This window comes from Neovison vison, chromosome 5 (genome assembly GCF_020171115.1).
Source record: "Neovison vison isolate M4711 chromosome 5, ASM_NN_V1, whole genome shotgun sequence".
In the NCBI taxonomy this organism is placed as follows: Eukaryota; Metazoa; Chordata; class Mammalia; order Carnivora; family Mustelidae; genus Neogale; species Neogale vison.
Window position 1 is genome coordinate 132770433 of NC_058095.1, and position 15776 is coordinate 132786208.

Sequence of the window (15776 nt, forward strand, 5' to 3'; positions counted from 1 at the left end):
GTTCTAGTTACTACTTCTTTTTTTTTTTTTTTAAGATATTTATTTATTTATTTATTTGGCAGAGAGAGAGAGAGAGAGAGAGATCACAAGTAGACAGAACAGCAGGCCGAGGGGGGGGGGAAGCAGGCTCCCTGCTGAGCAGAGAGCCTGACGTGGGGACCTCAGGGTCTCTGGACCCTGAGAGCATGACCCAAGCCAAAGGCAGTGGCTTAACCCACTGAACAACCCAGGCACCCCCCAACAGGGCTTTTTGAATGTAATATTCCATGTGCTGCTTAGCATAAAAACTGGCATCAGAAGCCTTTTAAATTACTGAAGACAAGGCTTTGGATGAAAATAATGATTCTGGTCATCTTGACCTATCCAATAAGAACTAATGCCTGAATTAGGCCTTCCTCCTAAATGAGACCAAGAAAACAAACATGGAAAGACCAAAGGTTAGCCATTGCCTTGTTTAACCAAGAAGCCTCCCTTTCCTTCTGTTGCAAGTAAACTATGGGCTGTTAGCAAAGGATTTTTAAATGGTGGAGAGGTGGAAGTCAAATGGGTTTTGTGACACATTCAAGTTAGGAAATGTAAATTTTTGTGGGAACATAGCTGCGCTTGCTTACATCCTGTCTGCGGCTGCTTTCACGCTGTTCTTGGAGAGTTGAGTACGACGGTTGTAACCGAGAATGCATGGCTCGCGGAGTCTAACATGGCTGTTCTTTACAGAAAAGATGTGCGGACACTCTTGCACGTGAGCCCGCTTCTTGGTACCGAGACCAAAGTCATCTTCGTTCAACTGAAACAAGTTCTGGCTCAACATGGGGGAAACTGGAACAGTCACTCAGCAATCACTGGGGGCCTAAATGACTGTACACTGGGTCATTATTCCCATTTAGTAGACCTGTTGATTCACTTGCTGGTCCTTCTCACTGGACTGCAAGCTCCTTCAAGGCAGAGACAGTTCACTTGACTCTGCGGAGCCTGGTACGTTTTAAGTACTTTAGAAATTGAATAAGCAAAGTAAAGAGTTTTAAGATAACTATCTCAAAACATTCTTAAAAAAACAAAATAATTACTAATCTTTGTGATGAACAAGGCACAACAATTTGTAATATTTACTTAAGACTGTTCCCTTTAATATGTTCTTACACAATCCCCCCTTTTCCTATAGAACCCGATACATACACAGTTTAAAAGCCATTCATGACCTGTGTTTTATAAGTAACATGATGCAGATGTTCAAAGTGCCATCTCTATTTGCTCTTTGAGCCCTAATGCCTTATTTTGGGCGAGATGTGAGCTAACGGTCAAGGATGATGATCACCATACTTATTATCTGGTATAAAAAAAACTTATTCTAGGCAGCTCCAAATATCCTTTTTGCCTTCCTACAACATTCATCCCAAACACAGCTGTTCAAGACCACTAATAAAAATGCAGGAAGCTTTTAACAGTAAGGGAACACTTCATATAAATTAGGTACATTAAAGATGGCAAAGGACTGAATTCCTTGACAAATCTTGATGTCATTGTCTTGAAATCTAAAAACTACTATATCAAACATGGACATCTTTCAAGACTTAGAAAGAACAGATTGTTCCTGACTTCTGAAAATGTTCTATTTTCCTCCATAGGAAAATGATAGGGTTTTTTTTCTATCAATATTAATCAAATTACTTATATAAAATTAATCTGTTCTTTAGTGAGCAGACGAATGCTCCATTTAAATGGTCTTTACAGATCCCTGAGGTTGCTATCTTGTCACTATTTAAGTGATGGATATTCAATTGAATTTTTATGCATAAATAGTTCAGTTCAATCTAGAAATAAAGTAGCAAGCATGATGGGCCAGACACAGTCAACAAACAGTTCAATAAAAATGCAAATTTTTAAAACCATTACAATGTATTTAAAAGTAACAAACTGTATCACACACTTCCAGGTTTAAAAGTGTTCTCTCAAGGTTTTTTTTTTTTTAAGGAAACCAGTCTTTGAAGTTTTTTTGTTGATGGTAGCTATTTCTCACGTTTCTTCTTCTTTCTCTCTGGTTCATCAATGTCCATGTTTGGAGTATCAGCCGAAATGCTTATTCCTGGTATCTAAAGTAATGCAAACAGAAAAAATAAGGTGAGAAAAAGCATAAAATAAGGAATAAATCTCATTCTCATCATCTCCTTCCCCACTAACACCTAACACTTCAAGTTTAAAAGGATGTCGGAAAGAGGGAGAAAGGAGGTTAGTAAAGGTCTTCCACACCAGGTATACATATTTCACACACAAATAGTGGCTCAAAAACGTGAATGACAGACACCATCTCAACGGGGGGGGGGGGGTAGACATGTCATGTCATGTGGAGAGTGGCTTAAAGAGAACACATCCAGTCTATCCTGGCTGAGCCACTACGGCAGGCAGCGTCAGAGGCCTCTGGTGTGATGGGACTGAACAAGGTTAAGAAGTAGTATCTCAGAGTGATACATACTTTATCTTCATCTTTAAAAGTGCAGATTTTAAAACTCATACAAATGAAAAGGGACCAGGCAAGCGATCTCAGACAGCTCTCTGCCTTTGGCACTGAGGACATTTTCCACAGAATCCCAAATGTCTGGGATCCCACAGCATAAGGAAATCAGTGAGAAAACAGAATTTGCTACGTACGTATCTGGCTCCCACACTGCTTGTAAGATTTCTCTATTCTTGAACAGAAATAACTTAAAATTGTATCGTTCTCTTTCACACAATATGTACCTTTTATACCATCACAACATAGACACCGAAGTTCAGTCTTACCTGCGGTTCTACTAGGGACATTCGGATTTTCTGATGCTGAAGATTGGATGAGTCTAGCATGATTTTCACTTTAACTTTATCAAATATATGGAACACTGTATCCTCTATTTTAAGGGAAGGTATCTAAACAAAACACATTTTATAATTTTAAATTGCTATCCTATACTTAACGTTTGTTTTAGTTCTTTACTATTCCCATTAATTTAAAAGTCTACATTTAAAATATTATTTCCATATTTAATACACATCTAAGTGTGTATTAATATAACAACTGCAATATAACAATATAACAATTACAATATAACAGCTTCACATACATATGACCTATTTATGGGTATACTTCCCCCTTTCAGTAAGATGGTCTGATATATGTGTTACTTAATCTCAGGATTCTCACCCCATTAATTAGCAAATTGTTGGTCTACCAGAGGAGAAGGTACTGGGGCAAAGTTTGACTCCACACACTGGAAATAAGTCTAAAAAATTCTGAGCTAAAAGTGCCATGTATTCCTTTACTTTAATGCGTCTGTCCAACTGTGCAAAGCATAATTTAAGTTTTCCTTAGGGGGGAAACTACATGGTGTAAAACAAATCAAGGACAATATCTGTATGTGGGAAGATATACTGAAATGAGAAATTACAAATAGAATAAGCTTATTAAATATATCTGCACATCTGCAGGATACAAAAATAATTTTATCCTTTCTAGGTACCATTGAAGAAAAAGAACCCCCTCCAAAAAAACCCCAAAATCAAAACATTAGAAATACTATACCTCATCATCATAAATAAGCCTTGGCTTTGGTTTGTCCTTTTCTTCAAAAAAGACGGTACCTTCTAAACCATACTTTGGAATTAACACCACAATAGCATTCTTTCTTACAAATAGAATATAGGCTTCTTCACTTACTATTCCTTTGCTTTTGAAAAACAACTGTAAAATAACATACAGCCTTATTAAGGATTATCTTAAAATATTTTTGAAATTAACAAAAGTATTCTGAAATTAAATTGAAAGTGAACAAAACTTCATCTCCCCTAATATTACTGACAGAAGGCAAATACCTGGGTATGAAAAGCCACTGATGCACGCTGGGCATACTGAGCCATTTTGTGCCGGAAATTGAGATTCTTACATAAATCTGCAAGTTTGTGTTTGTCTGTCAACTCTGGATAAGTACAGTCAGCCCCAATAGCCACAGCCAACAATCGATGGACGATGATGTCTGCATATCTAGATACATGAAGGAGAAATAATAATCATGGTATGTTAACATTAAAATATCTTTTTACAATTCAAAATTAACTATTTCCTATCTCCTGTAATTTTACAAGGAAAAAATACCTTCTGATGGGTGACGTAAAATGTGTGTATATTGGCGATGCTAAGCCATAGTGATGAAAATCGTTATCCATTCCAGAGCAGAAGTACACAGCCTGCATCATACAGCGAGTGGCTAAGATCCTTAAGAGAGTGTTGAGATACGGAAACGTCGGAGAATCCGCCCGGTCCAAAGAGTCAGCCAAAGACTTGGCTGTATCAGTTTTAATTTCCAAATTCTGAGAGTAAAGAAGAGGGGAAGTGCACCCTATTAAGCTTTTTAAAATCAGTACCATCTGTCTTCAAAATACAAGTCAAACAGAACATTTATGATGTTTTTGACCAGATAATAAGTATTTATATCTTTTGTCCTTAATCTAGGAGAACCAAAAAGAGCTTGTAAAAAGTCATGATTGTTTTATGCAACATCAAAGCTTAAAATTTTATGAATGCATTTAAAGGTACTGAAGTATCAACATTCTGAATTAGTTTCAAAGGAGAAAGGGACTGTGGTAGCAATAGTACCGATTCTCAGGGGGCGCCTGGGTGGCTCAGTGGGTTAAACCTCTGCCTTCAGCCCAGGTCATGACCTTAGGGTCCTGGGATCAAGCCCAGCATTGGGCTCTCTGCTCAGCGGGGAGCCTGCTTCCTCCTCTCTCTCTGCCTGCCTGTCTGCCTACTTGTGGTCTCTGTCAAATAAGTAAATAAAATCTTAAAAAAAAAAAAAAAAGCACTATTCTCAAAGCCCAATTTGTGCTTGCCTATTCTTTGGTGGGATAGGAAAAAAAAAACAAAGCAGATCTGGATTCTTTCCAGTATGCCTGGATTTCTTCTGTAGATATTCTTTCCCTTCCATTCAAGGTAGAAGTAAAGGCCAGAGGCAAATTAACATGTACTGGTCACTACAGTTCAATATGCTGACCCATCAAACTAACTGCGGTCTTCTGTTTTGGGAGAGGAGGCAAAAATACTTAGATCCTCCTTCCTTTATCCAGGTCTTAGAAAGAAGTAAAATAGTAGGAAAAAATTCCCCAATTTACAGTGTAAGCTTAGAGGAGAAGTTGATTCTGTTCTGATGGATAGGGGTAGTAGGCCCACCATAAAGATCTGAAAAATCAAAACCAACATCATTCTGTTAGAAAAATACCCTGAGATCCAACACTACTTCCAGCTGTCCTTCTGGACAGGAGAGATGGGAACCTAACAAGTGATCCAAAGAAAACCAATGTAAGCCACAGTCACCACCACGGTAAGGGTAATTATGCCTAAATGAAGTCGAGGATATGGACCCCCTTCCCATGTTTTTCCTTTTCCTTTGTGTATGCAGTAAATGGATTTCTCTCTTAGGGACATGATATAAAGGGGGCTTAACTGAGTTGAAGATAAGAGGGAAAACAATTATTTCTAAGTCTCTGAAGTTAGGCATCTCAGAGGAGGCATGAAATAATATAGGCATAAAAAACATGTATAAAGGCAAAGAGATACGGAAGAGCTTCGTATGTTCGGGATATTGTAACGAAGTCTGGAACTTCTGGCTGTAGCACACAGCGCTTTAAAGACATTAAAGGATTTTATTCAGCAAATGATTTCAATGTGAGAAAAGATGACTGTATCCAAGTTAGATGGTTTTTTTTTTCTTAATCAAAAGTACTACTGGACTATTTTTGCATCAAAAAACAATGCAACTTTCACACAGATGCGAATATAGATTATTTAGTACAATGGACAGATCACAACTCAAATACTGATGATTTTGCAAACTATGTGACCTCACCTTGGATTTAGCTGCCTTAACAAGAATTTCATAATTTGATGGAGGAGGAGCTGGGTGTTTTCGAAGCAAGGCATGTTCTGAAAATTCTTCATGAATTTTTTTTGCAACAGAGATATTGGCCAGTAACATAAATTCTTCCACCATGGAATTTGTTTCCCTGCCAATGGAGAAATCATTAAATAATGAAAAAGAATCTGAAGCTTTTATATATCACATTTATTCCCAGGCTACCTTTTCCACCACTGAGACAATAGAAGTATTTCCTACGTAAACACCTGTATGCCTGTGTGCACATGCGTATTTTTTATAACAACTCATTTCTCAGGTGCTATGCTGACAATCTCTTACTCTGCATCTACTGCATGAGTAAATCTCACGCAAGACTTTTAAACTGCATTTAAATAACAAAAGCTTTACTCATATAAAATCTATACCATAAGCATTTTCTTCACCTTGTTTTACTAAGTCTAAAGAGATTTTTATTTAACTACAAATCCATAAAAATAAAGTGTACTAATAAGAATTAAAAGCTATTTAGGTCATATAAATTTGGGCTAAAAATTAAAATTTTCACCAATAAATCACCAAGATGAAGAAATTATATTTGCAATAGCTCTTCTGAGTACTTATTATTGTACATATTGTGCATATTGTACACATTGTACATATAGTGCAATGACTGGCATTGCACTATGTTGTTAAATATTCACCTATCTGTATCCATATATAGAGAGAGATAGGTTAGTCTTGTTTTGCAGATGAGAAAACTAACGATCTGTAATATTATTCTCTTGCTAAGAGTCGAAGTTAGTAGTATCAAGACCCAAACTCATATAACTGACTTCAAACTCTTAACCAATTTGATATTGCTCTTCATTCTCTATAGTCTGTGTCTATTTAAAACTTAGGTTAGTAAATGATCTGTATTCTGTGTACGTTGTACTATTTTCTTACTCCCAAGTCACTGAATTGGTATCATATTAATCTTTTATTCATGTTTCCATTTTTAATATCTTATAAACTTCTTGACTAGATTCCTAAAGCATATTAATTTTTTAAATATTAGGAAGATCCCCAGTCATACCTTTAAGACAAGAGACAATGTCTTAGAAATGTGTTGTCTTCTTGGTAAGAAGGGGTAATGTTCTACTTTGGCAGAGTTAGATTTGACATTTTCCTCAAAAAACCTCTTCATATTAACCTCATTGTTCACATTAGCATGAGTTTTATTTGTACAAAGTTTTCCCAAAAGTATTTTTTAAATTTTAGCTCTAATATTATAAAGCACACACTTCCTAACAAAGAAATGAGTATATTTTCATTTTTAATCTTTGGTCATCTACTAGAAAAGTATAAATACACATTCATTTCAGAATTACCTTATAGAAGGCATGGAAAAGAGGCCTGATTTAACCAAAAATAATCTTGCTTTCTAAATATCAACCAAATCAATACAATGGTACCAACAATAACATCTGAGCACTCTTCACAAAACCCAGTGAGGTAGGTACCATTATCAGCCCTGCTTCATCAACAAACAAAGGCATAAAAAGGTCAGATCACTTGTCTGGAGTTACTGGAAATGGGATCCAAACCGAGGCAGTCTGGCCTTAAAGCGCAAGGTCTAGTACATATTTGTACACCACGCTCTTCTTAATTAAATACTTAAGAAATTAACTAGGGCAATCTCTTACTTACCACAACTATTACTAGTCACATTCCCACACACCACATATCAAAACCAATTTGAATTGGAAATTCTATTATAATACTTAGTTTTATATAAGAAAAAAAAAAGCAAAATCTCATTTACTTCTATTTTAAGTCAAAAAGATCTAGAGAAATCATTATCCTACTAGAAACAGGTATTTGGGGTACAAATATGTTTTGTTTATTAATACAGATACTAGATATTACATTTAAAATAAAAATCCTATCTTTTGCCCAGGAAAAATTTACATACCTAAGTTCCTTGGTCTGCAGATCTATAGGATCATGAGTTTCACTGTCCATGTGGAATCGAACTTCCGGAGAAGAAAGAGTCAAAGCCCTAAATAAAAATTACAGATGTAAGTGAGCCAATAACATATAATTCTGGAAATGATGTTTTTACATTAGAAAATGATCATAGCAAGTGAGTAACAGTTTTTCTTCTGAAGGCTTGAAGACCATCTGCTAAGCTTTATGCTCTATTTTCATTGACAACTTCGCCTCTTACGGATCTAAAATGCATTTAAAAAGAGAGGACAGGGGCGCCTGGGTGGCTCAGTGGGTTGAGCCGCTGCCTTCAGCTCGGGTCATGATCTCAGGGTCCTGGGATCGAGTCCCGCATCGGGCTCTCTGCTCAGTGGGGAGCCTGCTTCCCTCTCTCTCTCTCTGCCTGCCTCTCCATCTACTTGTAATTTCTCTCTGTCAAATAAATAAATAAAATCTTTAAAAAAAAAAAAAAGAGAGGACAACAGGGGCACCTGGGTGTCTCAGCTGGTTAAGCCTCTGTCTTGGGCTCAAGTCACAATCTCTGGCTCCTGAAATTGAGACCTACACCAAGTTCTCTGTTCAGTGGGGGGAGGCTGCTTGTCCCTCTCCTTCTGCCTCTCCCCTCCACTCGTGCTCTCTCTCACAAATAAATTTTAAGAAAATCTTTAAAAAGGAGAAAGAGAGGACAACAGTAACACAACAAAATATGAGTCCTTGTGCTTCTGCAAATCTGCACCCAAACTGAGTCTCTACTAAGCTACATGGGTTTGTAATTACTTTTATTTATTTATTTTTTTTTTAAGATTTTGTTCATTCATTTGACAGACAGAGATCACAAATAGGCAGAGAACCAGGCAGAGAGAGGAGGAAGCAGCCTCCCTGCTGAGCAGAAAGCCCGATGTGGGGCTCAATCCCAGGACTCTGGGATCATGACCTGAGCCACTGAACCACCCAAGTACCCCATGTAATTATTTTTATAAATAAAGAAGGTAAACGGCAGTATTTTATTTATTACAGAAAACAATGTATTGGGGTGAGGGATGATGAAAAGGCAAAAAGGAAGCTGCCACACATAGATTAAATACCATCAGAAGATCCACAGTTCAAAAGTATGCCCACATTCGCTGAGCCAATGTAGAGACTGATAAACTCCTACCCTGATATGTACACACACTAACTCCTACCCTGATATGTGCACACACTGGCGGCTGCTGATATGGAGGGCTGCGTACCAGCTAACACACTAGACCAAGGCTTTTACGGAATGGTTCACTTCATGAGGTGGAAAGTTCCCCTGTGAAAAGTAAATTCCAACAAGGCGAGTCTTATGTTTCCTCACACTTTTTTTTTTTTTAAAGATTTTATCCACTTATTTGACAGATGGAGATCACAAGTAGGCAGAGAAGCAGGCAGAGAGAGAGGAGGAAGCAGGCTCCCCGCTGAGCAGAGAGCCCGATGTGGGGCTCGATCCAAGGACCCTGGGATCATGACCTGAGCCGAAGGCAGAGGCTTAACCCACTGAGCCACCCAGGCGCCCCTGTTTCCTCACACCTTGATGCTATTTTCATCAGTTTAGCTTCAAACCAACTTAAAGAATTTCAGCGAAGTTGGGTAACCCTGAACAATCATGGAGGAGGCAGGAAAGTAGAAGAAAAATGATGAGACGGTACAAGCTAATTCTTCATCTTTTCCCTCAACTCTTCAGCTTTGTTAGAACTACCAAAGGAATACTAGACAGAGAATCTTGACAAATATTCTTTCTTGCCATGCAGTCTTTACAAGACTCTACACTAGACTTATCAATACATCTGACCTAAAAAGCAAGGTATAGTAATCACATTCTGATCATTTTTTTTCTTCATAAAACACCTGAAATGTTATATCTACCAAGACTTAACACTTATCCTTTAAAAAAGACATAAAATAGGGGCGCCTGGGTGGCTCAGTGGGTTAAACCTCTACCTTCAGTTCAGGTCACTATCCCAGGGTCCTGGGATCGAGCCTCACGTCGGGCTCTGCTCAGCATGGAGCCTGCTTCCCTCTCTCTCTCTGCCTGCCTCTCTGCCTACTTGTGATCGATCTCTGTCAAATAATAAAATCTTAAAAGAAAAAAACATAAAATATAAAACAGAACACAGTCTTTAGGAAGGTAAAAAATACCAATTTTTTTTACTGATTGTTTTCTCAATTTTCACCTAAGACTAGGAAGACTCAATGACCTGTTTCAGTAGATGACTGTCTGGTTACAAAATTAAAGGTACAGTTTTTGAAGTTAAAAATCATCTTTCCTATACTAAACAGGAGAAGCTAGTTACTAATTCAATTTTCTCTTACTGTAAAACTACCAAAATGAATTTGGGTATTTTATTCATTTATTTTTGCATTTTATTCGTTTATTTTTAAAACAAACTTTCTAGGGAAGCATGAGTGGCTCAGCTGGTTCAGCACCTGTTTTTGGCTCAGGTCATGATCTCAGGCTCCGGGGACTGAGTCCCACATGAGGCCTCCTGCTCAGCAGGGAACCTGCTTCTCCCTCTGCCTCTGCCGTTCCCCCTGCTTGTGCTCGCTCTTTCTCTACCTCTCTAATAAATAAAATCTTAAAAAATCTTAAAATCTTATAAAAAGATACAAATAAACAAACTTTCTAAAAATTATCTTCAAACTTTTTTCTGATGTCTTGCATACTGTAAACCTTTGATGAACATGTGTTGTTTTGTGTCCTTTTTAGTTTCTTTGGGTTTAACATACCCAAATTATCCTTACATAGTTGCAAGTTTTACATTTAGGATCGCACTAAATATTCCAGAAAATTGACCCATGAGTAGAGATAAAGATGGCTCAGTGTAACTACATAGAAGGGCGCTAGCAGAACTTTCTGCAGCAATGGAAATGTTCTCTGTCTACACTGTCTAATATGGTAGTCACTAGCCTTAAGTGGCTACTGAACACTCGAAATGTGGCTGGTGTGACTCAGGAACTGAATTCTTAATTTTCTTTAATTTAAATAGGCATATCTTATAAAACAGCACGGATCTAGAGTTCATACTCCGCAACAAAAGCACTTTTAGTAACCATCTGTGACTCTTCCCTGGATGGGCATGGGAGCCCAAGCCCAACATCGGAAAGGTTCATGCACTTGCTTTACTCGGATAGTTGATGATGTCTTTTATAAAACAAATTTCTTTTAACTACTTTACTTCAACAAGTCTGGGGACTTGGGATACTCCTTTTTATCTTATACTATTGCAGTTAGGCAAATCCCATGATACAATAGCTGAAAGACACACATCTGCTATGAGCTATCACATCTTTGGGAAGACTGCTTCTGTGTAACTTCGAACCATTTAAAAAATGAAGGTGCTGGATTTAACAATCTCTAAAATTGCTTCAAACTCTCAAGTGCAAGAAGTTCATCTATTTATTTAAATATGTGAAAACCAATGTTCAGTATGGAAACTCATTTCTAACTGCAATTAGAAACAAGTGATAGAAAAGTCTTAAGGAGCTCTTCTTGCCTCCCTCGAAATTATCTCTAAGATCTTCGACTCTTTGGCATAATAAATTACAAAGACAGAGCTAAAAGAAAAAGAATGTCTCTACCTGACTTTCTATTCAGCTCATTAAATAATCTGTCAATTGTCCACGATAAAACACTTTGAAGAGTTCACAGGTTATCTTATTACCAAGATAAATAAATTAAGATACTTCTTAATAAATATTTTTGAAATGTACCCTTTTTCAATTCTTCTTTTTTTCAAAATTTTAGCTAGTTTGTTTAGTCCACGGAGACTAGTAGTAATCTCATCATTCATGGCTGCAGAATCAATTCTCATCTGAGCTTCAGCATATGTAAGGGAAGCCTAAAAGGAAAACCATATGTTAATATAATTCTTATAAAAACTGGTTTCTAGGGCACCTGGGGGGATCAGCTGGTTAAGTGACCCACTCTTAATTTCGGCTCAGGTCATTATCTTAGGATTGTGAGCTCAAGCCCCACATGGGGCTCCATGCTAGGTGTAGAGCCTGCCTAAGACTCTTTTTCCTTCTTTCTTTGTCCCTCCCTGCCCCCCAACTCTTGCACTCTCTAAAAAAAATTAAAAATCAAAAACTCTTTTTAAAATGTAAAAACAAAACAAACAAACAAACAAACGGTTTACTATATTTGCATAGTTGTACTACATAAAATTTATTATTTTGGAAAATCTAAAATCAGTAACAAAAGAGAGATTCCTAGCTATAATATTTCTACTGCAGACCTATGGTTTTTGGTTCATTAATTTGTATCTGATAAGTTACATAACATCAGCAAGCTTATGTTAAAACAAAACAAAATGGGGTGCCTGGGCGGCCGAGTCTGTTGAGCATCTAACTCTTGGTGGGCTCAGAGCATGATCTCAGGGTCATGGGATCCAGCTCTGCACTCAGCAGGGAGTCTACTTGGGATTCTCTTTCCATCTCCCTCTGTTTCTCCCCCACACTCACGCTCTCCCTCTAAAAATAAATCTTTTAAAACAAAACAAAATGGCAGTATTTATTGGTAAATTTGCTTAAACTTTACTTTCATAGTTAACAAATAAATACTTCAGTAACACTAAAACAAAGTAAAAAGGAAAGTTATTTTCCAACAATGACTGTAAAGTGAAATCCTCACCAGGTGATCATACTTCCTTACTCAATGACAAATAAGAATAACTGTAATAGCCTAAACATCATGTCTTACAGAAAAACCTATGAAATATCCCAAATTAAGTATCTAAAAAAGAGACCAATCACAGTAAAAAAGATCTCAAGTAATTTCCAATTATAATCCAAACATAGAACTAATGCTTCTGTTCCTAATTTGCACCTCATGGAAAACTACCATTTTTTTAGCTTATCAAAAAAAAAAAAAAAAAAAAAGAGGAGAGGCGCCTAGGTGGTGCAGTTGATTAAGCATCAGGAGTCAGCTCAGGTCATGATCTCTGGGTCATGGGATCAAGCTTCACGTCCAGCTCTAGGCTCAGCACTGACTCTGCTTGAGACTCACTCCCCCTCTCTCTGCCCTCCTCCTTGCGCGCGCGCGCTCTCTCTCTCTCTCTCTCTCTCTCAAATAAATAAATAAATAAATAGCTTAACTAGTTAAAATCAGGAATCGCATAAGAGGCTTAGATGATGCAGGAGGCCAGGTCAGATTCTTAGGAGAGCTAAGTTATCTACTAGGGACTAAGAGCTCCCTTCCAAAAATGTTTTCTGTTTTATGTTCACTGAATTTTTCTTCATATGACTTGGTTACACTGAACAAGTGTGGGAGAAAAATAAACTCATCCTTGTTAAAAATACAAATGAAAGAAGGCTTAAGTCATTCATATATCGGTATACATCACGGTTGGTCCAACACTGCTGTCTTTTCCAAGCACTAGTTCATCTGAAACTGCTGAAAGCCAACTAGATGATGCCAAACCTCAGAGATAGACCAAGGGCAAAGTGAGAACATAAGGGGACCCAGGGAGCTTTCCAAAAGAGAGAAGGATGAGACGTTAGCCTGGCTCCATGCTGTCTAATGTGAAACCTCAGGCTAGTTCTGCTGAAATCCAACTATTATGACATCATTTCTCTGAAAACTCGTGAATATTATAAGATAGTATACATGCCAACTTTGCAAATACTGACTACCTTATATACTGGAATGATTTCAAATAGTAGTGTTTCTGTATTAGGCCAATAAGTCATCTATTGAGTCTTCTCCAGTTTTTCTCAAGTTTTGTGAGTTTCTGAATACAAGGCAACTACATCAAAAATTAAGCAGATAATGGAAAAAACTAGATCCTGCTATGACACTGGGGAAAAATTTAATTTAGTAAACCTGACTTTTTCAAAACCATCTAGTAACACTGTTAAAACAGAGTACTAAAGATTTTAAGCATTTTATATTAACCATGAAACCAACCTTTGAATTAATGGCACTTTTGGTAAACCTCACTTTCAAGATTTCAGCATTGTGATTCATTTCCCAAATACACGAAAATGCCAACCTATGAGGGAAAGCAGACAGTGTTTGTTAATGGGAATCTGTTAAAATAATAAATACTATGTCCTTATGACAAAACATGCATCAATACCTGTCAACGTTACATCTTAAGGAACATAAATTAGAGCTAAGCAACTCTGGAACCATGTCAATCCTCTGGAACAGAAAAAAAGTGACAGATTACTTAACTATATCCGTACATTTATTTGACATTTCATTCTCAATAGCATTAATTTAATAAGGGAGGAAAGGTGTCTGTGAATAGAACTGGGAAAAGAAGAAATAAGTCTATTTCTAGAAAAGTATTTCCACACAACTGTTACCAACAGCACACGAGAGGAAACCAGACTTCATATCAGTGGATCTAAGACTAAGTCCCCTCCAAGCCCCCAAGCTGTCCTCCAAGTCTGCAATCTCTGCTCAAGCCTCAACGGCTCTATGACTGGATCTTTCTCCAATGCCTAACATAAACTACATGGTGTTTTAGACATACTGAAAAAGACAGCCACGGTACTTTTACAGAAAAAAGCTACATGGAAGAACTCTGACAATGAACTCATAATAGACTAAGTTTAACTTTCTCTTCTACTGTCACAACTTTTCTCTTCAAGTTTATGGGAGATTTTAAAAGAAGAAATGGTACATCATGACAAAATGGACTCATGACTAAACTTTTGAAGCAACAGAAAATACACTAGTTATTCAGAGCTAGTAAGTTAAATGCTACACAACAATTTATATCAACCAAATCTACTTGTTAATTGGGCCACTCAATAACCAAACACTCTGCATTATTTTCACTGATTTATTGCCACTTTCTTCTACCTATGTCTTTTGACTAATTCATGTACTATTCCAGACTGTGCAAGAATTCAAAAGTTCTCACGGTTTTTACAAACTAACAATGCACACTCACATGATACTTATTCCTCATATTTCACTAAATACTGAGGCTGAAAACACCTTTCTCAGAAAACACCTCTGATGATTTTATTATTAAAAATAAAACAGATGATGAAAAAGTTACAAGCACGTGTCAAAATTCCATTTTAAATATAACCCATTTACCTTTTCACAAAGATAAACAGTTGTTCCCCTTCTGGCTGACTCTTGATCCAAAGCATTTCCTGGCCTAATAAAATGGCTAACATCTGCAATATGAACACCAACCTGAAAAAGATAAAAATGAAAGGATGTCAACATGCTCAATTGGGTAAATGTCCTAACAGATCTCCAAGAAGAAACTGAGCAAAACTGAAAAAGGATGGCCACATTTCCCATTTCAATTTCTGTCACAATGTCTATTAGTCTCTGTACCTGTAACTGACTAGGCATGAATAATTCACGAATTCTAAAATGGGTCAAAAGAAAATAAACTCAAAAACAGAACTACATATTTGGATAAGAATGTCACTACACCAAGAATACCTCCAAATTTCCATTTTCCAGTTCTCTACAATGTAGAGCATCATCTATGTCAGTACATCCTGGAGGGTCCACACTACAAACACACAGATGTCGCAGGTCTTCTCTGTTTTTCATGTCCTAGAAAATGCCACATTGTTAAGAAATAAAAAACGATTTCGGAAGTTCAAATAAAATACAGCTCTTATGAAAATCAACAATTTCTCTCTATATATCTTAAAATAAACTTTGTTTTATTTGTTCATAGTAACCACATGTTATGATTTGTAAATTGTGGTTTTTTTCACTTTTGAATAATTTGACATAAGCTAGTGTTGGTTCCCCAGAAAAAAGGCATCTTTCAGTAAAACAAAGGATTTTTGTAAGACCTAACAGTTCTGTAACAAACTTAAATGCAGAGGACTAAAGTGGGGACTATGGTTTCTACTTATTTAATTAATTATTTGTAGACTCCATGCCCAATGTGGAGCCTAATGAGGAGTCCATGAACTCACATG

At 37.0% G+C, this 15776-nt stretch overlaps 1 protein-coding gene across 2 annotated transcripts in view; it reads right to left on the reverse strand.

Moving 5' to 3' along the window:
* Positions 1 to 1102: 1102 nt before the first annotated feature.
* DIS3 (DIS3 homolog, exosome endoribonuclease and 3'-5' exoribonuclease) overlaps positions 1103 to 15776 on the reverse strand; it is a 28712-nt gene continuing 14038 nt past the window's right edge. Inside the window, exons 10-21 of one of the 2 annotated variants that reach the window (XM_044249862.1) lie at positions 15283 to 15399; positions 14923 to 15024; positions 13946 to 14010; positions 13774 to 13858; positions 11580 to 11707; positions 7834 to 7920; positions 5871 to 6027; positions 4121 to 4335; positions 3841 to 4009; positions 3551 to 3709; positions 2776 to 2898; positions 1103 to 2087 (exon numbers count right to left, since the gene is read on the reverse strand). In XM_044249862.1, the coding sequence (XP_044105797.1) occupies positions 2004 to 2087; positions 2776 to 2898; positions 3551 to 3709; positions 3841 to 4009; positions 4121 to 4335; positions 5871 to 6027; positions 7834 to 7920; positions 11580 to 11707; positions 13774 to 13858; positions 13946 to 14010; positions 14923 to 15024; positions 15283 to 15399 (1491 nt within the window). In that variant the 3' untranslated portion in view covers positions 1103 to 2003. The remainder of the gene's footprint in view (positions 2088 to 2775; positions 2899 to 3550; positions 3710 to 3840; positions 4010 to 4120; positions 4336 to 5870; positions 6028 to 7833; positions 7921 to 11579; positions 11708 to 13773; positions 13859 to 13945; positions 14011 to 14922; positions 15025 to 15282; positions 15400 to 15776) is intronic. The other variant, XM_044249863.1, reaches the window with a different exon arrangement.